Below are 25,209 nucleotides of genomic sequence, written 5' to 3' on the forward strand. Positions count from 1 at the left end.
ACCAAAACAGACACCGGGTTTAATAAAATATATTTATTAAACAAACGTACAAACACAGAACAGATAAAGTAATGGGAAAAGTGTTAGCTGGGGAAAGAGAGACTACTTGGTAGTTTTACTCTAATTACATACGCGAAAGAATATATGTGGCTAACAAAATACATTCAAACGGTAACACAGACAAATAGAAAAACACATTCACAATATCAGTCAAGACTAAGCTAAACACTGGCTATGCCTGAATGTTTGTTGTTGAGTCTTACTGAGTCCATACACATTGCTGAATCCAAAAGACGTGCTGTCCTTATAGGAGCTGCAATGGTGCGGTGAATGATGTCCTGGAGAGGTGCGCAGAGCTGGGATGTTCCCGTGAGCTGCGTCGTGTGGTCAGTTTGGTTCTGGAAAAATGCATCCGCTCGTTCTTTTTCCGTGTGTAAAAGTTTGTTGCTGTTGTCCGTTGGTGAGCTTTGCAGGGGTAAACTGGTGTAGCATTCCGCGCACACCAGTTTCCACTCGCTATAGGCCACTAGGTGTGTCCATAGGCCTGGTGGTGCGCTGTGCAGCATTCAGCCTCTGTCCGAGTCTCGGACCAGATGAGCTGAAGTGAATGGCCAAAAAGGGGTGCATCGAAAAAGGGAATGAATCGAAGGAGAAGAAGAAAAGGGGGATCCCGAGAACATGTCTTGCTCTTATACGGGAAAGTTTATTGCTCCCGCCATTACGGGATTGGCTGAACCGAGCTAGATGTCATGCGGGGTGGACGTTGAGGAATTGTCCTGTGGGATTGTGGGAGTTGTGGATCCTACACTATTGAGGTGTGTGTTCACCTTTAATATTTTACTGGTCAGTGGATATAATCCAATCATTTAACAAATGGATAATGGAAAAATACACACTGCCCAGATTGTGTTCAATGATGTCAAGCTTGTGGAAATAGTATAACCTGTATTTGTTCATTTTATTGTTCATACTCTTTGGAATGTAGTATAACATGATGGCTATCACAGTTAATGTATTGTGAAAATAATATTTTTCCTTAGACTTTACTTTTTGGTCACAGGCAAGATCATGGCAAAGACAAACTATCTACACAGAAAACAGATATAAATAGATACAACCATAGTATACAGCTAAATGTTAAATTAACTCTGATAGAGTAGTTTTAACTCTAATAAAGTGCATTTGTTCCGGCTCATAGTACACAGCTGTTGGTCATTACATTGCATAAGGTAATTTATGAAGGACTGAACTCATTAGATTCATAAAATCATCTTTGGCATCGCAAAGAATGTTGTTTCATGCTGGACAGCAGTGCTTGCCTCACGCTTGGTCTCATAAGGGGGACACGCAAACCACTCTGCAGAGTAACGAGCCAGGATGCTGCTCGACAGTTCAGTCACAACCTTCCCCTGTCTGTGAGCGTCCAGCTGGTTAGACACTCCATGATCCATCCCCCCAACTGCTCTCACAGTAGCTACTGCAGCAGACTAGCCATTAATGCCAATAGTCCTGCCCTTGCCAAGTAAATGGAATTGGAATTAATACTGGTCAACATTTTTTTCATCCTGCAGTGGATCAATTATAGGCTATGCATGCCTTTATATCCTTTGCTTTGTGTCCAGTTAATAGCAGAAATATAGCTTTCTTGAACCTTGATCTTGGCTATAGAAATATGACTGTGGATTCAGAAGTTATAGAAGATAAAAAATTAACTCCTATGCCCAACAATAGGCTAGTGTGAAAGGAGGCCTACTCAGTGTTGTAGCTACTGAGGACCACCGGCAATGACCTGCCATCCACTCCATTCCAGAATGCAACCACAAAGTTGTTTAGCAATCAACCAGAACCAAGCATGAGAAGAGTCTGTAGATTTCCTTGAACAGACCATTTTCTGAAAGTCATTATGCCACCGCAACCGCTTGGGAAGTTAATAAAAATTGTAAAAAGTGCTTGGGCCTACTCTACTTACCTTGAAGTCACCCAAGCTGCTGAATTATCACTAAACTATAACAAGTCCTGTCACTTGGACAGACACGTGTAGCAATGACAGGAAGCTTTTTTGGGTCCGTGTCCTTGATCAGAAAGAAGAGTTTCAACTGCTGTACCGTGAATACAGGATTACATTGACATTAAAAAGTGTCACGATAGGCAGAGCAGAGGGATGTGAAAAATGGCAGGTTTACTAGCAGATAAAGGGGCAGACAGAGCCTAATCGTCAGTCCACACAGGCAAAAGTATAAAAGCTGTAGGCAGCGGTCATAAACAGGAATCCAGATACAAAAATCAACAAAACAAGACGGAATGCCACAAGGGAAAGGGCTTGGGAACAAGGGGGAAGGAATTCAAGGGCTCGGGACTCAAAAAACAGGACAAGGCGAACTAGCAAGGTGCAACTGAAAAGGACAGGTATAAATACACAGGGGAATGAGACAAACTAGGCGGGGCACGGGAGTGAGGGCGGTCTAACTAATAAACATCAGGGGAGACACATGAAAAGGTAATGATACAATAATGAGGGGGAAATGAAAACGCGGACTGGATTCACAAAGACAGACATTCACAGATTGGTCTGTTTGGTTGGACAATCCACACCCACTGGTTTGTTGATTTCATCAAATATGGTCAATTTGCCTGCAAAGTACAGGGAGGTGTTCGTCTTATGGCTGATTTTGCTTTTCCACATAATTAGTCATTTATTATATATTTCCTTTCATATATGCCCATGGAATTTATTTTGTATTTCGTTTCACAAGAAATATTATATGAAAACCCAGGTGTAATTTTCTCATGAGCAATTCAGTGATTAAACTGAGAAAGGCAATATCTATTAAACAACATTATGCCATGCGTTTTCAGGTTAACCTTTTGGGTATTTTCTGCAAATGTCGGTTTCTTTGGAAATTAGGAGCCATTATTGAATTAAATAGAACAGAGGTGATACAAGCTGACAGGAGTGTTGAGACCATAAGTGTTTTTTAAAATGTTACGTATGCCTCTCGGCTTTCAAAAAATAAATAAAAGTACCAGCTTTTCGTAAAGTACCTCTCATGGCTATAAAGACTGGTTGGTATTTCTTGATGTTTAATTTATTTATTTTTGTTTCTAAAATGGTTGTGCACTGAGAAGCTTTAAAAAGCTATATGCCCTGACCACAAAAGGTAATGTATAGAATATTTAGGACCAATGTCAGTATTGACAAACTAAAAAACCAAATAACATTTGACCTTGGCTATTAATGCACAGATGAATAGCCTTGGTAAAAACAATCAGGATTTGAGTCACAACACCTGGAGTCAGGTAGACCCAGAGAACCTAACTCCCTCCAGTAACTGACAAGTTTACCTGTAAAGGCAAACCCAGGAATTTTCCCAATGGCAAACCATATGGTCACCTGATGGTGAGATATCAACCATTTGCATTTGGCCTGTCAACATACCCTGTCTTTGAAAAGGACCTAATCACCTCCTTGTCTCCTTTTTGAACAAGGTCAACGTGACAGTTTTGCAAAAGGTGATCATTTTTCCATTTTTCCACATTATACATCAGACACAACAGACCCACTGAAATGACCCAGAACAATACCTCTTCTATGATAAATGGAAGGTCATATTTATTTATTGAATGCCATACAATACAATGAAAAAAATCGCATTTGTCAAGTGAATCTTCTCTTCTGATTTGTCCTAATTCTACAGAGAATGGATTGCATGGCAAAACTTGTATCACAAGGTCAGACAGATCTCAGGGCTTTCGGCTTCCTGAAACTGGCAGCATGTCTGATGAATGGAGAGAAGTTTTCTCCCTTATGTTCCCAGCTTTAAGCACCGAGATGAATGGCAGCAGCTTCTGGCGATCGCATATCCCTGCAAGGAGGGCGTTTCAGTGAAACCAGTTACAATCAGACAATCAGGGAAATCAAATGGCTCAAAGAGTAGTACAACTGAATATTCCGAGCTGAGAACTAAAGCAGTCGTGTCGAGGTTCCTCTGTGGCCCTCACCTGCTGTGGTCTGCGTTGAGTAGGCCAGGCCTCCGGGGGCCCTGGTAAGCAGGCAGCACAGCTGCCACGATCTCCCAGTACCTCATGGGCCTCCTCTGGGACCGACTCCTAAACCGGGGCCTGCTGGACAGCATGTCTCTCAGGAACTCATCCTCGGACACCGGCAGGGTCGCAGCCGGCCTGTGGTTCTGCCCCGTCTCCTCCCACATTCTCCTGCAGCCAGGTCTCCGCTTTTCCCTCTGCGCTGCCGGGAGCCCCTTCGCCTTTGAGTCGGCACGTTTCTGCCCACGGACTGTCCTCAGCTTCTGCTTGGCAGGCGGTCCTGACCATCTGGACTACAGAGAGGAGCGCATGTTTGAACCACAGTTTCAGGCTGTTTGTTACACTTCAGTCTGTTTGTGACACCAGTCATTTAACTTACTATTATTATTCTAGAACTCTAGTTACCAGTCGTGATTGTTACATCATCATTATACGATTCAAGAACATCATTTAAGAACCAATCACATATTTGTGATCTTACAAGAAGATAACATTCCTAAAAAGGGATGACATTGAAAAAGTATACCATTCCAATAATGGAGAGCTATAATTCTATATAGAGAAATACCACAGTTAGAAGTGAACTGTGAACTGTGTATATAATAAGGAAATATCTTTTTGCACATGATTTTAAACTTCGTAAAAAAAGGTTGTCTTTTTCCTCTCAAAATCAGAAAAACAAGGCCACACCAGGTCTGTGTAGAGGTCTTTGAGGGATAAAGGAATAATATAAACTTTTCTTTGTGTCCTTTGAAAGTGCTTCAGTCGATTCTAGCCTGATGATTGGTTCTCCTTTGTGACTGAGGATATTAATTAAGCACTAGCCTTTGCGGGCTGTCAGACTCCCAGGACAGCCTGACTGGGCCTTTAATGAAAGCTGAAGAGAACTGGAGGTCAGAGAACAGTCAGCAAGTGAAGAGCCCTCCAGCACCAATTTCTCTCTCACAGGAAGTAAATGTTATCCGTATTTCATGTCCTCTTTAGAAGCTACAGAAGTGTGTGCTAGGTGATACAGTACAATTATTGTCATTTCTTCATTACCTATTCGACACTTTAAAAGAGTTTTGCAATCTCCACCAGCTGTAGCACATGATGCATAACAAAGTTTAATTGTGGCAGTCAGTTGAGTGGAGCTGTAAGCATTCTTTGCTCACTTGACTCTATCTGAGTGATACGTAGTAAGGTCGGGAGTGTTTTTTTAACACCTCAGTGAACACAGAGGGTTATGCAGGCAATTGCCCCAAATGAAAGACACTGTGCATTATTGGCATTTGGCACTGTGCCAGTGAGAAAGAGAACCATGTTTGGGGGAAGTCTACAGTGTCTAGCACAAATGACCTTACAAGCTTACAAGAGTGAAAGGCTAAAGACAAATGCCCATTTGACATGACGTCAACTTGACGTTAACTTAATTGAATCACTGTCACAGTACATGTAATTTCCTACAGAGCATTGAGCCCAATGGTCAAATAAAGTACTGTGAATTGCTGAGAAATTTAAAGACAACATTTGCTTAAGTACAGTATTATATACTGTACACGGATAAAGGGTGGGCATGTAGTACAATGGTTAGGGAGCTGGGCCTTGTGTAGGGAAGTTGTGTGTTTGATTCTTAGCTGGGGTGCTGTATGGGGTAATCTTGACCAGGTACTTGGTACTTAACCTTGATTTTTTCATTAAACTATTCAACTGCATATGTCCTGCATGTAAGAAAATAAACCTGTGCAGATTTCATGTATTGTCATGTATTGTCATGTATTGTGCTCAGACCGAGGGTATCATATTTTTAAGATAAGAAATTACCACTGCTATTTTAGACCATATTAACATAAAGATGCTAGATGGCTCAAGAATACTTCCTATTTCATTCATCCATGCCATAGCCATCAAGCCAGTACACTGTGTGCGTGTGTGTGTGTGTGTGTGTGTGTGTGTGCTTGTTCCTTCTTTTGAAATCTGAGGAAAATTACAGGAAATGAGTTTCAAATAGCCTGTCTTGAGCAAGCCTTCAGCCAACTGGACAATTTTTCGTCTTGCCTTGTGGAGTTATTTTGGCACATTAAATATTTATAGTCCTGTCAGGTAGCTCAACCATGCTAGATGAAGCAAGCTGCTTGACTCGACCGTTCTGAGGAAGAATCACACAGCATGTGATAATGAAATATGCCATTTAGAAGTAGAAACTGCCTGGGTGTTTTTATGGTCGGCAAATTCGGTCAAACTATTAAACAGAAGACTTTATTGGCCTACTAGTCCCCCGAACAATCTAAAGGACAAGAATCTGATTCGAGAAAAAAATCTTTATTCTAGTCTTATTCTTAAATTATGAAGGATACGTTTTCTATTTCCAGAAACTGTTGCTGATAAAATAAAGGTCTATATAGCCTACTCTATATACTTTTATTATATTTTTTCAAAACGCTGTTAGTTCATCATAAGAAAAATACGGAATTGCACAAGGGTGAAATTAATATGTCACAAGCTAGTTAATCGTTTACAGTAACGACGCTGCTGTCTGCTCTAAAGAGTGCTGAATGAGGACTTCTCCGAACATTAAAGTTAGTTAAACTTTAAATGAGTTATGTGCAAACCAAGTAGGCCTAGAAAAAGGAGCAACCATATTGACAGATTGGAAGCAGCGATTGGAACACAATAAAAGGCAGGAAATAAGTCTGCATTAAATTTATATCCTGAATTTCATAATGTGAAACTATGAATTACCACCTAGTTAGCTTGCACTTGCAGGCAACTTAGCCTTGTATATTTATTTGGGTTTCTGCACACTAGTAGCTTATTATTATTATTATTATTATTATTATTATTATTATTATTATTATTATCAGTAGTAGTAGTAGTAGTAGTATTAGCATAAATTTGATAATAACAATCATCATCATAATCATATTTTGTCATTGTTGTCAATATTGTTGCTAATAATAGCCATTATTAGGCTATAATCATGTTGGCCGCTATATCATATTGGTCCAACAAAGATACGAACCCGTCTTTGTGTTGCAGAAAATACATTAGGCCTACTCTTCTCTGTTCTGGCCGAGGTGCGTCTCTTTCTTCGTTCATTGTGGATTCTTTGGCAAGACATTAACTTCATATCTGAAGATTTTTTCGTTTGGTCGAAATGCTCTATAGTGTTATTCTCCATAGTCTATAGCAGTATATCTCCTTAATATCACTGAAAACGTCACTCTCAAATTGTATGGTGTGTACTCCCTTGGCAAGAAAAAAATATTTAAACAAATCATCAGTATGGATTATACATTGTGTTGCCATAACTTGTATCGATCTGATTTTATTGTTATGGTTACTGGGTGTGATGTGTTGAATCAGGCCAAATGTGCTATTATTTTTCTTCCAACGAAATAGCTGCACTCAAGATAGGTTGATCTGTCAACCTGAGAGAACTTCTGACAGCAACACAGTTCGTTTAAAGACGATACGGGACATGCAGAACATGTATAAGCATTTGTTATCTATACTATATTCAGTAACATGGTTATTAGGGTTATTTTCGTATTTGCCAACACAAAATAAATACCTTCGCAAAATATATAATTCTGCAGAAAAAGCAAATAGCATGAAAACTGAAAAAATTTAGCTTAGGTCGTTTCCAAAACATCACGACTAAAGTAACGTCAAGAAATTATAGCTAGTTATCGGGACCGCTGATATTGCTGAATGTATTATTGCAGCCGATGTGATCCGTCATAGCCCTCTTTCAATAGTTAAATAAGACATGATAATGTAACTAGCTGATGGTTCCAAAACTGAGCTTGTTTCGTGAAAGGTCTTTTCAAGTTCCTGAATGTAATTTTTCCCGAGCGAACGTGTTATGCGTGGATTCTTCTCATTTGCTAAACGTTTACCTTATGTTGCCAAGAGACCACGATTTACATGCTGTTGGGAGTTGTAGTGTAAAATATGTCCCCTACTCATTGCAGTGGAGACCGTTTCATCTTATATTAAACTACGTATCCCATAAACCCATCTTTTCCGGTCCCTTTAAGTACTGTCCGGAAACAAACCAGCACATGACTGGCTAAATAAGACTACAACAGCAGGCTAGCTAGCTGGTTTATTATTTCTAGTTAGAAATCTAATAATCCGCCGCGTTGCCCTTGAAATTGGCACTTTGTCATTGTCCGGCTAGAGAAAATATTGTTGTAAAGGCACTTAATAAAATGAGAATGTGCAGTGTTGTTGTGATGCTTATTTCGAGTCTATTCATCGGTGTGTTGGGAAGCAGGTATTCCAAAGAAATGAATGAGCCCAAGCCTTCTGGTAAGAGCCCAGTGGAATTCAGAATTGCGAAATTGAATCAAGTTTGGGAAAAAGCTATCAGGGTAAGTAAAAACATACCAGCCAACTGTAATGTTATATGTAACCAGCTAAATTGCGAACTATCCATATGTCGGGTGTGCTTTTAGTTGTTTAACTACGACTCACAGCCAGCAACCTTAACATTTACAAGTCCAATCGCTTTTTTTTAATTTGCCGTGCGTGAAGTTAGCGAGCTTGCTAAAATTGATCAAATCAGTTTATTGCTAGCATTGGGATATTCTGTGGGTTTCATTATATAATCGTTGTAGTTGGGTTACCATTCACAAATTAAATTGTAGCGATATCAAGACGTCATTTGACATCGCCTATATTTCCGTTCCGAAATGTGTATTAAGTAAGCCACCATAGGCAGATGCACCTTTGCTACAGGGAGTGAAACTGTAGCTGGTTTGCTCCAAAATAATGTCCTAATCGGATATCTGTTATTCTACACGGTAACTACATACACATTCAAGTTGGTGTATCGGGATGTTTTTGAAAAGAGCAAAATATTGCAGTGTGCTGTTTCAGCGGTTTTTCAATGCTTTAATAGCCAAAATAGTGTAACTATTTAGTAACATAGTAAAATGTATCTCCTTGCTGTGACATTTGTTGTTATACAGCATAGGTTTAAATGCCACTGTTAGCTGTTATTAATACACTTGGTCTTCGATTCTGAGGTGGAAATAGCATTGGACTGATGGTGACAAAGACCTGCAAAAATGAATAATTCTAAAAAAACGAATTCTCTCAGACTCAAAGTAGGAGGTGTCAATGCAGGCCCAGAATAGTAGGTACTATTACGCTGAACACTTCTGGGGAGATTTCCTAATCTTGGCCTAGTACACCTCATATTTATGCAATGTCAGCAGAAAGCCTGCATCTTCTGCATTTTTAGCCCTGAGTCATTTACGCAATGCCAACAAACTGGCACAAAAGCTGTGGGAGGGGCCAGTAAGTTTGAGTGAAAAAATTCTCATAACTACTGTGTCCTTAAAATACGTGCTGTCTCCTAAGCATACTGCCTACTGTTTAGTACATATTTTGTAGGCCAGAGTATGTGAGAAATATCCTCCACACCATTTTCCAATGGTATAGTGGATGTAAGACTGTACTGCCCTTGTTGCAAAATGGCTCTGCCTCTTCCTCTTTGATTAATGAGACCTCCTAAAAAGTATGGTTTACTTCCTGACAATTGTGCTCCTGAATACACTCAGCAAATCCCCGGAAAGAAGTAAAGGATTTTAAGTACGCTACATTTAGAAAAAATTGACCTACTTAACGTTCTCATCCAGTGAACTCAACGTATATACCACATACTCAGTAGTAGGCAAGAATGGCCATTCAGACATGACCTTGGACTGCAGCTAGTGGCCTGACTCTGCCTGGCTCTGTCTGGCTCTGCCTGGCTCTGCCTGGCTCTGCCTGACTCTGCCTGACTCTGCCTGACTCTGCCTGACTCTGCCTGACTCTGTCTGACTCTGCCCTCTCCACCCGCCCCTCCAGATGCAGCTGCCCCCGGTGAGGCAGTCGGAGCTGCACAGCGACCTGAAGATCCAGGAGAAGGACGAGCTGCAGTGGAAGAAGCTGAAGGCCGAGGGCCTGGACGAGGAGGGCGAGAAGGAGGCCGCGCTGCGCCGCAGGTTCAACGGTACGGGCCGCGGCTCGTATCGCCACGGCAACACCGCAGATCACCAAAGACATCGCTATCCTTCAAACGAGAGGAGCACACTGTCAGGGCAATTAGTTACAAATGTACAGTATGTACCCCAAGTAATTTAGCCATGCAGACGCACGTAGTTCTTAAAAAGGGCATCTTCTAAGCAAACAAAATGAAAAATATTTGTTGTGTTAAGGTAAGTAATTGAGGGGTCCCATGTGGATGATACTTCAATATCCTGGATTCTATGTGCTGTAGACATTGTGAATTATGTAAGGGAGAGCATCACCAGAGCAATTTGGAGAAATCACAAATTTGACATGAACTATGCCTCTTCAAATAGTTTTGAGCCCTCCAAATCAGTAGGTTTTTCCACAAAGGTTCAACTACATACATTTACTTTCTTAGCCTGTACTCACAGCCAGCCCTTTTCAGATGAGATGGACACCCCTGCTTTAGATCCAGTGCCATCTCCAGTTTCCTCCCTTCCTCTCCTTTTGAGTGAAGATGAAAGATTTGTCTGAAAATGGGTACTTGTGGGTGCACTTCCATCGGTACCCAACTCAACTCAGAGTAGCTAAAATGGCTTCCATTCTCTGTGTTCTCCAGTGATTCTGGCCAAGTATGGAATGGACGGAAAGAAGGACACCCGGGGGTTGGAAAGCAATTCCCTAAAGGACCATGACATCAACGAAGGGGACATGTTTGAGGACCCCAGGCTGGACAAACTGTGGAACAAGGTGAGTAAAGCTTTTGGGCAAGGCGTCGGGGATTGCACTGGGGAGTTTCCCGGTTCTTGGTGAAAATAACCATTCAAGGCCTTTATGATCATAGTGAACCTTCATAAAGTCTTCCTAAAGTCCAGAAGGGTTGCAGTGCCCTGGTCTGGAGGAACAACGACCCCCTACTGGCCCACTAACCTAATTTCCAGCACTTCCTCACTTTCCCGGGGATAGATGTATTTGTATGTATTTCCATAGTTAAGAAGAAAAATATTTGATATTGTTTAAAGTAACAGTATCATAATGGGTCAGTACTGGTTCACTGGTTTATTTAGTGGAGCAAATGTTTTAATAATGTGATTTGTCATTGGGCACTTGCATTACATAAAGATAAATGTGAGGTTATATACTGTGATTATTGTAATGTGTATATCATTTTGCGATTGTAATCTGGATATGGAGGATGCAGGAGCTGGCAGGGTTTCAGTTTAGTCCGGAGAAGGCCAGTTCCTCTCAAACTGTTGCTTCCTTTCACAGGCCAAAAGTTCCGGAAAGTTCTCTGAGGAAGAGCTGCTGAGCCTTAAGCGGGAGTTCCAGCACCACAAGGAGAAGATCCAGGAGTACAACATTATGATGGACACGGTCAGCAGGACCGAAGGTGACCGCTCTCGCCCCACTGCTGCACGCATGCATTACCAGAGAAAATATGAGCATCATTTAGACCCAGACCCAGATCATTTAGGCCCTCCCCCCGCTCATTCACACCACTTACACACAAAGTTAAGTCTCACAACAGTGTTTGATCATGTTTGTTGTAGAAATTATTCCCCCCACCCGTACCCATTTGTTTTTGTTTTTTATTTACTCTGTGACTTTTGCTCGCTATAGAAAAGCTGCATAACCGTAAAGGTTGCTCCGACACAGTGTACTCTCTCATTTTGAAGAGGGTATGGTATCTCTTTTCTGTCTTTTCCCATCATAAATGGCTTGCTTTGGGATAAATCCTGGTTATTGGTTGAAATGTCAGGTGTCAAAAAGACCTCACAGAACCCCATGTAGGAGTGAGGCAGCCCTGTTTACCAGCAGCCCTGTTTATATGCTCAACGCACAATATAACCCACTGCAGAGTGTACCAAGTGAAGAACCTTTTTTTTCTTCACCCATCGTGAAATTGAATTAATGTAATAGACACATGTTCTTCAGTTATTTTTAAATTCAAGTGTCACAAGGTCATTTTCCCTTTCACGGCATGACATTCTTTCATTATTGTTATGTCGGCATCAAAATGTAATTTATATGCTTGTCAGAGGCCGTGCTGGTCTGTGCCTGGTTTTCACAAGCAGGTCCCCCATCTCTTTTAAGAAATACTGAAATGAGGCCTTTGCAGTGAACTTCAAACCAGGGAAAACGAGACCTCCGCATAAGCCCGCCGTCTTTCTAACACAGTCGTAATTTCCCCCCCTCAGAAATCCACAAGAACGAGATCTCCCCCTTGGAGGGCGACACCAAGGAGCACGTGCTCCACCGGAAGCACACAGAGCTGAAGGACAAGATGAGGAACCTGAACCAGGGCTTCGAGCGGCTACGCAAGCTGAGTCACGAGGGCTTCAGTGCGGACAGTGGTGGGTCCACTGGCCACACACCTTTCCCTCACACACACTTCATGATTGCTCACAGTGGGTTGCTGAAAACACTTTGGGCCAGTTTCAGACACAGGCCGTGTTAGAAGCCACATACTTGGTATACTACTTGTACTACATTTCAATGAAAACAGCCTGGAATTGAATGCTTGTAGTATGGTAGTATACGGTTTCAAATACATCCACAGATTGAGCTTAGACTTGGCCCCATTCACAAAGCACGGCTGAGTTAGCTAGATAACTACACTCAATAAAACCTGGAACCCTTCTAAATCTGGAACATGGACTGAAATAAAGAGCTGTTCAGCGTAATTTTCCAGCGAACTAATTAATGCGCTTCATAAAACTAAGTTAAGAATTAAATTCGATATTGAATTTAGTCTAGGGCTCGGCATCGCATCTGTGTATGTGAAACTGGCTCTTTAACTTTAAAAATCGTTTTTCAACCCCTTGTTATGCACTTATTTTAAATATTTGAACGAGCAAGCTAGTTATTTTTCTTCTTGCAGAGTTTAGAGAACCGAGAGTCACTGAACTGTGGGAAATGGCTCGGAGGGCCAACCTGAGCGATGGCGAGCTGGATTCTCTCAAGGTCAGTTTGGTCTGGTTAAAAACTCAAAAATGTTTATTTCAGTGGTTTTATACTCTAAGCCTCTGCCCTTAACCGTCTTATTATCCAGAGCATGTATGCACCTTGGCATTTGATTGATGTTTGGTATTTTTGCAAAGATTAATCCCAGGCAAAGATGCATGTGGCTAATTAGCAGAGCCACAAGATGCATGCAGCCGTTGATGAATTGAGCAGAATGCTCTGCTCAGAGGTGGAACTGCAGTAACAATACAGAGACTGGGTTTTCAATAGGGGGTCTGGGGGGGGGGGGGGTCCTTAAGGTAGTGTTAAGGGTCTCTGGCCCACTGGAATTCTTAACACACCACCACTCCCCTTCTTGGATCATAAAATCACATCAATCCCCCCTCCTCCCTAGTCATGTGAAATATAAAACATTTTTTAATGATGCGAGTCCCCTGGATGCCATTGAGCCTGGGTGGGGGTCCCTGGATCTCTGCCCTAGGGGTTTGAGGGGCTGCAGACCCAGGCGGGTCATTAACGGTGACTGTATTTGGCGCCCCCTGTAGGAGGAGCTGAAGCATTTTGAGACCAAGGTGGAGAAACACCAGCACTACCAGGAGCAGCTGGACCTGTCCCATCAGAAGCTGAAGCATGTGGAGTCTCTGGGGGACAAAGACCACATCTACAGGACCAAGGAGAAGTACAACAGCCTGGCCGAGAAGACTCGGGAGATGGGCTATAAGGTGGGGTTCAAGGCTACCAGCTGACAAATTTAATGCCAATAGTGATGTGTACTGTTTACAGCAGCAACTAATATTTAGGATATCAAATGTTTTTTATGAATGCACAACGCATTTTTTGTCAGTTGAAATGATTTCAATGAAAGGGGGAAGTAAAGCAGGTATACATATTCTGATTAACTGCACTGTAAAATAAGTGTTGATTAATGCTTTAAAAAAAGATTTTTATATTTCAGATGAAGAAACACATGCAGGACCTGACCAGTAAGATTTCACGCAACACGCATCACAACGAGCTATGAAGAACCAGTCCGTACCGGCTCTGTGCCCTGCTCCTTGCAGCTTGAGGACTTCAGATTCAGCCCATATTGCCTGTAGGGTCCCGAGATTTAAAATAAATAAAGCTTATAGTCTCCCATTAAGACGTCAAATTTCCTACACGTTTTTATCAGTATTGATCGCATTTGTACATTTGTAATTGAATTGAAAGGTAAACTTACTGCACTCTTTGATGTAGCCAATTAATGTATATACGATATAACCATTTGAATGAATTGCTCAGATGATTAAGCATTTGCCCTTTTCATTTGATCAAACTGTACCTCATTTGTATATTTTTTTTTTGTTGTAAAATTTGAATTAAGATGGATCTGCACATCATTTTCTCTTGCCCTAGAATAATGAAGGCAATTTCCATCCAGACAGCTCTCCCTGGGTTGTGCAGCAATAACAGAATACAGGTCACCCAGGCCCTGGAAGCGATAGGCTTTCATTCGTCTTCTGCAAAGGTGTAAAGTAATCGCTATTTTTCATGGCACCGCAGTACTTCTTGTAGAGTTGGATGGTTTTGCCTCAATAAAACTGAAACTTCTAGATCATCATTGTCACAAACCAAATTAAGTCAGTTAATCTTGTGTATAATTTGCACTGCTTGCAAAGCTCAAAGTTGGCAAAGGTTATCTGTTTTAGTGACATTAATTTTCACTGATTAGGGGTAGACTTGAATGTTAATAAAAAGTGAACATTTTGGAAACGGTCACCTTTTTCTTGCTGCGGTACAATATAGCCGGTTTCAAGTTTATATCTTTTAAATTGTTAGAACATCCAGCCTTTTCAGTAATAAAATGTAATAACTATCCACAGGTGGTGTATTTGATTTCTTGAGTGCATTGAGGGTTCACAGCTATGCTGAATGTGTGATTAAAGCAGTGCTCCACATCCCTGGTCCTGGAGAGCCGCAGGGTCTGTTGGCTTTTGTTGCTGCTCGGCACTTAATCAATGAAAACAGTGGAACGCACAGTTACCTCGCCTCACCTGGTTTCTTGGGTCTGAATCGGTTGATGATATTGAGGCAAAAACCAAAAGCAGCAGGCCCTGCAGCTCTCCAGGACCAGGAATGAACATCGCTGGATTAGTGTGAAAGGATTATTTTGTACACGCAGTCTGATTCTGTGCTGTTGGTGTGTTGACCTGAGATGTCAGATGGTGTGAAACCAGCATGCCAGTGACAGAGGCACAAAGCAGACGGGGTGTGTGGTATTATTGGTGCAAAAAGACCAGAAAAGCAAGCCTGCGAGCGCTGGCACGGTGTTATTTATTAGAAGTACAAAGATCAGAGAAAATAATTATTCTGAACAAAAAGATTGCTTGCTTCCTGTTCTCGTTTGAAATAATTCTGTACATGTACGATGTGAGGTCAAGCACAGGATGTTTACAGGAAGTCAAAGTATCTTATCCCTGTGGATAAGGAAAACAAATATGTAATGGATTAAAATGAGGTGCCATGACCAACTACAATATGTAACAAATATTCACAACTAATCTTATAATAGCCAAGTTCATATAATAAGCATTCCCATGCTAAGTGGAAAAAAATAAATAACAAAAATAGGTTTGCACATTGAATAAAGACAAATGACTACCTGGTAAAAAAAAAAGAAAAAAAAATCTGTGGTATGGTATTTGCATAATAAAGTCCCAGTGCAGGCTTCTTTCTGACGCAATTCTGCCTCAACAAAGTGACATCGACAGCAAACAAGTTATTAAAAGGGAGACTTTGAAGAGTGGAAACAACCAACAGCCAACGCTGCTGTTGTTTATTCCTCAACTACAATATCTGACTTGTGGGTCTGAATTTTCCGCCTTAGGTATATAAACACCCGTCCATTTTCCTGGCTAACCATTTAATTTACGTCCTGCTTTTGTGCATCTGTTCCAAACGGCTGTTTAAACTTCAGTTGTGGTGTGTGTGCACTGTAAGACTAATTATACAGAGGTATTTACATTCATTACTGTGAAATGTTATTTTGGAATCTTATTGTGTGCAAGTTGATGGCTGTGTAAAACAAAGCAAAAAAGTTCTCTGTAAAAAAATAGGTAGATAAATCTATATTCCTCATGCAAGATGGGAAGTAACAAAAGTTATATGCAAGTTATATGTAAGTGTGACCTCAGCGTTGGCGGGTGAGTAGTAGAGTCCGTTTAAAGCAGGCGGGCTGGCAGCGGGATCCTCAAACGTAGCAAAGCAACATGGCGCCACACGATTGGCTGCCTGGCTTCAACAGAGACAAGCACACGTTGCCAGAACCAATGAGCTGAGCCCGGTGGCCGAGGTCACTGAGCAGCATTGCAGCCGGATGGGCGGAGTTCCCTGGAGGTGGGCGGAGCAAGGCAGAGCAGCTGAGCTAATGCCTTCAAAGTCAAATCTCATCTAACCCAAACGCAGAACTGGGCCTTGAGAAACGTCCCAGGACAGGAAGGTTTAAATCGGTCCGTTTGATTGCCATTTCGGGGCTTCTGGCAGGGAGAGACCACATCTCTATCCCCCAGACGGACGGAAGGGCGGACAGCATGTGGTCACATGCTGCAGGACAGCCACGCTTTTCGATCATCATGCCGGGCATTGCAGCAGGGCTGGGGGGTGTGGTGCGGTGATGTTCAGGGGTACGCGTCACTGCTGCGCCCCCTTCCTCTTCTGCTCCAGTTCCTGCAGCCGATCCTCACGCCCCTGAGCATGCTGGCTCCCCACCCTGTGAGCCGTCTCCGTGGCAGCGATGTCAATCTGGGCGTACTTGGTGGAGCCCCCTCCTGGTGTAGAGAGAAACAACACCAATGTCAGTAGCTATTCTTTAACACTTATTTTTTTGAACAGCCACAAGATGAAGCACATTCCATTACTAGAAGAAGAGAGAAACTATAAAAGTTATAAAACTATAAAATTACTGTTCAAACCTGTGGGATTACAGCGAGTGCCTAATGTGTCTAATGACATACTGAAGATAGTTATAATTAAAAACATCAATCTCTTATTAGCGTAAATTGTCCTTTACCTTCTGTGAGCCCTGAGAGAAATGGCAGTGATTCTTGGGTTATTCTTTAAACACTTAAAGATGGGCCTCCGCCCAAGCTCCATTACACCACCGGGGGACAAAGGCCAGGCAAACCAATCAAACCAAGAGCAGGCATGAGGCATTGGCACGGCACACCACCACCTGGGGCTCTAATGAAATCCGGGCAGCTCTAACACATCAGATCTCCAGCACATCCGCTCAAACTCCTGCACAAGACCGGGTCTTTCTAAGCAGGGAGTAGTGGACTGCAGTATCCATCATAAATGATCAATTGCATACTTTGAATACTCCGGGTACTGTTGTGAGGAATGCAATAGCTCAAACTTCCCATGGCCAAGAACACTGGATAGATCCAAAGGGTTTCCTTTAGTTAAAAATAAAGAATATGGAAACCCAACTAGAGGTTTAGCAGTCTTGCTGGCCTGATGGAAACAGATAAACCACACTACGAGCTGCATTCCTGGGTTTTCAGTAACTACCCAATTACATCTTTGGCCATGCATTCTGTGTTGTGCCCACATGAAGCTCAATTAACTGGACCCAGTGAGCACAAGCCAGAATCTAGATGTCTAGAGGGGTTGAAATAAAGGTTGAGAGATTTGACCTACTGTAAACAGACCCCGGCTAATTCCCAGTCAGCTAGAAAACCTTCAATCTTCAACCAAACGTAGCCAGGTTTTCACCAGAATGCCTAGACGCCGTTTCACTGACTTTTCACCACACAGATGCTCACTGAAAAACGAGACGCAGCGGCACACAGGAAAACCAAGCGGCGAAGGAGAAGGAAGCCGGCGAGCAGGCGAGCGAGGCGCGGGCAGCACCAGCAGCGGCAGGCGTATGGTTTGAGAGGGTGCGCTTACTATGTCTACGCAGCTGAACAGGGTTACCTCTGACTCCCGATCCCGGCTCCTGCAGCTCCAGCTCCATGTAGTGGAGCTGCTTTTTGGAGGTGGGGCTGATGGGGATGTTCACGTAGGTCACCCCGTCGCCGCGGGACCTGTCCGTCACGCCCCCTGCGTGGGATGCCTCCGGCGGGAACACAAACGCGCCCCCTGGAACAGACATTTCTGTTACAGCCGTGCTACATGTGCCATACACCTCGCAGGCCAGGGGAGGAGGGCCTGCCCCTCTATAGCCGGGGTCCTACACAGATTTCTTCCCATTGGGGAGATTTGTTTTCGTCCCCACTGTGTGTTTTTTAACCTTGTGCTTTTTTTGCACTTGTGTTACTCTGTAAGGCATCTTTGTGACAGTCTTCTGTAAAAAAAAGCAATATACAAATATAATTGAATTTAACTGAACTGAAACATCCGTGGGCTTTTTCTCCTGAAAACCCCAACCCATCAGTAAGGAGGGCTGAGAGTTTCACGGCTGCTTTCCTGCAAGCTCAGAAGGGTTTGTGTTTCTAGTAAAATAGAGGCCCGGATTCAATCAACATTTGCCCTGAACTTTCACCCCGATTAAGTGCTCATTTCTGTTCTGAGCCAGCATGGTCTGAAAAATTCAGACATCAGCCAAATTAACTCTCCAACCTCTGTGAATCCAGGCCACAGTGTTTGGTTTATTTGAAGATAAACCCTCAGGGAAGGCACTTTGCTGAAGTTCACTTCCTGGCTGAATAACAGGGTATGCACTAACGGTGTGTTCTGTACACTGGCCTGAAAAACCCTGGGGTTAGCTTGATGACTGACTTTTCTACTTGTTGTGATTTTAAGAGAACATTACGGTTCTGCCTCAGCAAGGGGCCAGTATTTTCCTGCAGTTAATACAGAATTTGGTCTCTAGCTTGGGGTTTTCAACAGGGGTACTTGAAGGTACTGTAGGGGGTCCCTGGCCAGAATTGATATACAGAGGCTATATATTGATATTTCTTTTAAATATAACCCTTTTTAATTTAGGGTCCCTTTAAGCCTAGATGGGGGGTGCCTGGATCAAAAAAGTTGAAGCCCCTGGTCTATAGAAAAACAGGTTGAAAAGCGGCTGGTATTGACTAACCGTACTCTCCTGCACAGGGTTCGAATCGCTTCGGGGGGTCAGCAGTTGAGGCCATGGGCTCATAGCTTCCCTTGGGATCTGAACAGTGAGAGGGGGGGTAATGGAGGGGTAGAGAGAGATACAGAGAGATGGTAGAGAGGGAGAGAGAGAGAGAGATGGAGGGAGACAGAGGGAAAGAGAGACCACCATCAGAGGATCAATAGACCGTGAATCGGTGTTAATTGAAACGCCACCATTGACGTCAGTGCACAGCTCCTCGCTGTGAAGGTCTTCAAGTGCCATTTCTCTGGTCCGGCTGTTTCATAAGCACCCGCTCCTTAAGCATGCTGTTTACCAGCATGAGAGGTACAGCCACTCAATATTCCCATGGATAAGTCCAACCTGGGAGTGATGGATAGGCCCAACTTGCGAGTGTCTGGGGTATTTCTCTTGTGAACAAGGAGGTCACCACGCATCAGCCAAGGAAAAGGCTAATCCGGTGCTTCTCAGATACAGGAGAATGCGTCTTGTGTTTTTGTTGTGCTGTTATGCCCCCCACAGACCACCCTTTTTCTCATCTTGGTAGGCCTGTGCCCAACTGATCAGCTGCCAGCTGCTCTAACAATCGCCCGAGCCGGGAAAAGCGTGAAACACACACACACACACACACACACACACACATTGCATGACAGCTAAGCACCCAAAGCATGCCAACAGTGCTTCTCCAACAAGCTCTAAGAGCACTCAGGAGTCCACAGCCCACTTACTGACACACAGCTGACTGACATGCAGCCTGACACTTGTTCAAACGTGGGAGAAATGTTTTTGAACACGTGCCAACACAACCATTGACATTTGCTGAAAAAGTGGAATAGATGTTTTTGAACATGTGCCAATGCAACCATGTGTACACTTTAGCATGTGGGCTGTAAGTCACAGATGATGGGTTTAATTTGGTTGGTTTGAGTGTCGACGTATGATCTTGAGCATCAGCTAAACCCCTCCCGTGGCTCACAGTTTTGGAAACCTTACCAGACCTATTATCTCAAACACTTGCAAAACCTGAAGATTACATTTTTATGGGATTTGTGAAAGGAAATTCTAATTTATTGTTCAGAGAAGACAAACAGTCGTGTGGCGAGAAATGCCATGATTAAGAGAACTCGTTAATAAATTAAAATGTGTCACTGATGTCCTTTGTCACATTTCAGAGTCACTGACAAGCTGGGTGCTGCACAGACTGGCATTCTGCGCAGAGCTCTCAATCTTCCCATACTTTGCCAGAAGCCTGCAGCCAGTATCACGAGTAAATGCACTGAGTAAATCCCAGAACCCTGCCAAATCTGGAATATTGGACTGAAGTGAGAAGAGCTGTTCTGGGTTCTTTTACTCAGTGCAGTTACTTAATCAGTTTAATCAGGTGCCATACTGCTGGGCACCCCTGCTCTGGACCTAACAGAAACCCAATACCCCCGCACAATGATGGGGACACTGTACTGTAGAAGTTGCCAAAGATCCTGTCTAGTCTTCGGTCATTAAAAGAAACTTCCATGGCACTTTTGAAAGGGTCAGGATATTAGCCCCAGGGACCTGGTCAAATTCCAGCAAGACTGTCTCTTCATTTCTGGTGACATGATCCCCCCTACATCTGATTGGGTCACATTCCCTTGTGTGCCTACTTCTCAGGTGGTCATTGCAAAAGAGAAGAGAGTCCACAGTTGACCTGCACAATTAAATAAAGGCTTAAATAAAGGCATCAGTAATATGTGAGTAATATTTGAAACAATTGCAAAGCAAAGCTCCTCAATTATGACACCGCCTCTCAGATAATGGCCCCTCTTAATCCCTTAAGGGTGCAGACAAAAGTGAAAGCATTTCCCCCCTACAATGCAGAATCAACATCATCAAAGGATGAGAGAATGTCTTAGTTCATGCATTACATTCCAGTGAATACATTACATCCAAGGGCTTACTCGTTCCTTCACTTGTTCATTGCCGAAGGGAGTGAGAGGCTGGTTCATGCATTACGGCCATAGAAAGACACCAGGCCATGCGTTTTCACCCGCAGATTGTGCTCTTACCGGTGGCTGAACTCTGCCTGTGGACCTTCGATGTGCTGGTGGAGCTTGCAGAAGCAGCCCCTGCAGAGTAACCACAGTCACACACCATCACTCCAGGCCAGGAGGGCTTGACTTTAAAAATACAGGATGTTTAAATCGCTTATAACAAGTGCGGTTTCTTCATTCGTTTTTCTATACGGGTGATTTTGGAGCATCGGAATGGGTGTGATGTACAGCAGGTCATGATTTCAACTCTTAACTGCAATTTCCTTCAGCAGATGGATCTGGCCACAGTAACTCACAGAAGTACATGGTAGAATATGGCATAAGCATGAGATGGATTACAATCACAAAAGTGACTGCAGGGGAAGAATATGAACAGAATCCACACAGCACACAGCACAATGTCCTGAAAAGGAATCAAAGCCAGCGATCTCCTTGAGGATTTCCCAACTGAGGATTTCACTCAGGATTACAGTTATCAAAGTAGTAAAATGCCAATATGTCCTCAATAGGACTCCAGGACCGAGGTGAAAGGCCTTTATAAGTAAGATTATAGGCTCAGCAAATCTCATTGCAGGATTATACGCATTGTGGAGAGTGGCACCAGCAAAGTCAACTCAATTTCAGGAGTGACAGTATGTTGGTTTTTCTTTCAACCTGAAGTGTTAAATGTGTGCAGATTTAAACTCTTTATCTGGACCATGGTGAGTACTGTATGATGTCTTCAGCTGTGAATTACTATGTCATTCCTAAAAAGGTTAAGACCATCAAAGTGACTGAATGGTCAGGCTGATTAGGCTGAAGAACGGCTAAGCAGCCTCATTCATATTGTGATGGGCTATCTCCATAGGCACTTAACCCTTTAAGGTGTGAGGTCACAAATATGCCATGAGAACTTTGTTTACTAAACACTCTAATCCTGATGTAACAATCACTGCTGGTGATTAGAATTAGAACAAGTGAATTATAATTTTGAAAAAATATTCCAAAAAACACTCTTCAAAGTGTTAAAGAGGGGTCAGAATGGTGAGGACCAATGAGCAGGATAGGGGCTTGGCCATCACACCACATCATCCCATCCATGAAATCCTCAAGCTCAGCTACCTTGTGTAATCGGAACTGTGCGGCACTGCACTGCAGCCCCATAAAGGCAGATAAACTACACTCTATTACGTACAGTAACAGGAGCAATAACAAATTTAAGGGTGTGCGTGATGACTTTTACACAATACATTTTCTTCAATGTATAATTGAACCAAAAAAGGTCACTTTTTTCATCTAATCTCAGTCCCTTCTTTGTGCTGTGTGAGACCATTAATCCCAGGAAGTAAATCCCTCACAAATTGATTACGGTTTCGTTTTCAATTCAAGAGCCAAATGGAGTGTTGTGCCGTATTATTTTTAACTGTGTGTTCCGAGTCCACCATCACATCAGGCCTGTTCCACAGCACCTGCTTCATTACCTGCCCATCGCTCCACACTCTCAGCCTCACCGGTGACTGGAGGGGGATGTTATGGTGACAGGTCTCAACTACCAAAGGATCCAATTGGACAGGAAGTGACAGCATTGTCCAATGGCGTGTGGCAGGTCATCCGTAAGCAATGTTAATAAAAAGGGGTGACATCCACAAGGTTGCAATGACCCAAATCAAATTAGCCACGTAAGCAAATTCAGCTGCTTAGCCGTGGTTTGCCAGCCCCTATATGGTGATGTCACAGTGCGTCCTATCGCTCTTTAACATGGAGGCGTTTACCTTCTGCCTCGTACAGGATCTTCTGCTGCCCCCGGCTGCCCGTCATCTCCAGGCTCCGCCCCCTATCCTCTGTCTGGAAGATGCAGGGATCATGTCAGAGATGGGGGAAGGCTGAGTCTCTGGTTCAACAAATCACCTCTCGTTTCTGCATTTCTGCAGCCTCCATCTCTGGCCAAGACCTCCTTTATAAACTGTGACCGTTCTCGTCATTTCAGCCAAGACTGTTCACAACAGGCTTGAGCGGTCAGTGCGAGCTAAAAAATGCTTTTGTGTGTTTGTGTGCATCTGTCTGTCTGTATGTGTGTGTAATATGGGCGTGTCTGTGTGTGTTGGTGTGTTGGTGTCTGTGTGGATGTGTGTTTGTTTTCTGTTTTCTGGAATCAGAGACAGGCAGGTATAATAAGACCATATTATGTCTAATGAAGAGAGACAGTCAGAGATAAATGTGTTAGAACATCTACCCTAGGCGGCACAGACACTGCAATTCGTCACACAGTTGCTTCGCTCATCCAATCTGTCCTCACAAATGTACAAATGCACAACACAAATATGCAGCACACATACACAACACAAATGCACAACACAAATATGCAGCACACATACACAACACAAATGCACAACACAAATATGCAGCACACATACACAACACAAATGCACAACACAAATATGCAGCACACATACACAACACAAATGCACAACACAAATATGCAGCACACATACACAACACTAATGCACAACACAAATATGCAGCACACATACACAACACAAATGCACAACACAAATATGCAGCACACATACACAACACTAATGCACAACACAAATATGCAGCACACGTACACAACACAAATTTGTAGCAGAAATACAACATAAATGTACAACACAAATATGCAGTACAAATATGCAGCACAAATGCACAACATAAATGCACAACACAAATATGCAGCACACATACACAACACAAATGCACAACACAAATATGCAGCACACATACACAACACAAATGCACAACACAAATATGCAGCACACATACACAACACTAATGCACAACACAAATATGCAGCACACATACACAACACAAATGCACAACACAAATATGCAGCACACATACACAACACAAATGCACAACACAAATATGCAGCACACATACACAACACTAATGCACAACACAAATATGCAGCACACATACACAACACAAATGCACAACACAAATATGCAGCACACATACACAACACTAATGCACAACACAAATATGCAGCACACGTACACAACACAAATTTGTAGCAGAAATACAACATAAATGTACAACACAAATATGCAGTACAAATATGCAGCACAAATGCACAACATAAATGCACAACACAAATACGCAACACAAATATGCAGAACAAATACACAACATAAATATGCAGTACAAATATGCAGCACAAATGCACAACACAAATATGCAAGACAAATATGTCCTCATCCGCACAGTTGTTCTGCTCTGTCTCTGTCTCATTATGGGCATAAAACAGACACATGATGGCGGTGAGAGATGGCGTTTGTAGCCGGGGTAACAGGATTAGCTCATCATCACGCGCGGGATCTACCTCTGCACTCTTTTCTGTGCCGCAGCCTTCCGTGATCTCATACACCACGCCCGATGTGCAGTCCTCCTTCCTCTGGGGCTTCTTGTCTGAGGAAAGAAAAGAGACATGAGGAATATCGGTTAAAAAGGGGGTCACAAACACATCATAAAAACACTTTTCTTTTGTCCTGCAGGAAATTTGTCTTGTCTTGACAAACAATGCCTGTGCATTTTTCATAAAAAGCACAATGTGGCAAGTAGGCTTAAATATTACACAGTATATACAGTATACATAACTCAAAGCAGGTTTAAATATTACACAGTATACAGTATCTACATAACTGAAAGAAGGTTTCAATATTAGACTGTATATACACATAACTCAAAGCAAGCTTAAATATTGATTGGCTATCACATGCTGCCAATGCATAGCTCCACCAAATACCAATCATCTCAGTTTGCTCTCTATTCCAACAATAGATATCTACAATAACTACAATAGTGCATGACTGACAGTAAGAAGCCTTGGACTGTAAAATCCCAACATAAACACATCATATTTTCAACCGTGTGTGTTTGAAATAAGCTGAAAACTTTAGGGAGATCCACGAGATGGAACAGATTCAACATGATGAAAGAAGAGGAGGGAGAGGCAGCCGGTGCTCTGATGTCTTCCCACAATCCCGTGTGAAGTTAAGACAGGTTACTCAGTGAGGCATGACAGGACAGCGGTATTAAAGGCAGAGGCAGACCGCGGCGGCAGCTGTACAGCACACTCCCAATGCGCACTCC

The 25,209-nt window shown here is 42.8% G+C and overlaps 2 protein-coding genes across 4 annotated transcripts in view; one reads left to right on the plus strand and one right to left on the minus strand.

Annotated features, from left to right (window-relative positions):
• The first annotated feature begins 8,076 nt into the window (after window positions 1–8,076).
• lrpap1 (low density lipoprotein receptor-related protein associated protein 1) lies at window positions 8,077–14,847 on the plus strand. The gene is made up of 8 exons (XM_061245560.1): window positions 8,077–8,399; window positions 9,883–10,027; window positions 10,646–10,776; window positions 11,296–11,416; window positions 12,225–12,380; window positions 12,908–12,990; window positions 13,536–13,712; window positions 13,946–14,847. The coding sequence occupies exons 1-8, from the start codon at window positions 8,238–8,240 to the stop codon at window positions 14,009–14,011; spliced, it is 1,041 nt and encodes a 346-aa protein (XP_061101544.1). The 5' UTR covers window positions 8,077–8,237; the 3' UTR covers window positions 14,012–14,847.
• A 439-nt stretch (window positions 14,848–15,286) lies between these two features.
• Window positions 15,287–25,209, minus strand: part of dok7b (docking protein 7b) — a 37,244-nt gene continuing 27,321 nt past the window's right edge. For 2 of the 3 annotated variants that reach the window (XM_061245559.1, XM_061245557.1), the window contains 6 exons: window positions 24,440–24,525; window positions 22,851–22,923; window positions 21,115–21,174; window positions 19,055–19,132; window positions 17,920–18,111; window positions 15,287–16,796 (listed from right to left, as the gene is read on the minus strand). In XM_061245559.1, the coding sequence (XP_061101543.1) occupies window positions 16,660–16,796; window positions 17,920–18,111; window positions 19,055–19,132; window positions 21,115–21,174; window positions 22,851–22,923; window positions 24,440–24,525 (626 nt within the window). In that variant the 3' untranslated portion in view covers window positions 15,287–16,659. The remainder of the gene's footprint in view (window positions 16,797–17,919; window positions 18,112–19,054; window positions 19,133–21,114; window positions 21,175–22,850; window positions 22,924–24,439; window positions 24,526–25,209) is intronic. The other variant, XM_061245558.1, reaches the window with a different exon arrangement.

This window comes from Conger conger, chromosome 6 (genome assembly GCF_963514075.1).
Source record: "Conger conger chromosome 6, fConCon1.1, whole genome shotgun sequence".
NCBI lineage: Eukaryota > Metazoa > Chordata > Actinopteri > Anguilliformes > Congridae > Conger > Conger conger.

What these genes read in the sequence shown, in the direction of transcription:
- lrpap1 (XM_061245560.1), top strand. Translation starts at nt 8,238, where the DNA reads ATGAGAATGTGCAGTGTTGTTGTGATGCTTATTTCGAGTCTATTCATC. An exon ending in TTTGGGAAAAAGCTATCAGG is followed by an intron (nt 8,400 to 9,882) that starts GTAAGTAAAAAC and finishes CCGCCCCTCCAG; the next exon opens with ATGCAGCTGCCCCCGGTGAG. An exon ending in CTCGGGAGATGGGCTATAAG is followed by an intron (nt 13,713 to 13,945) that starts GTGGGGTTCAAG and finishes TTTATATTTCAG; the next exon opens with ATGAAGAAACACATGCAGGA.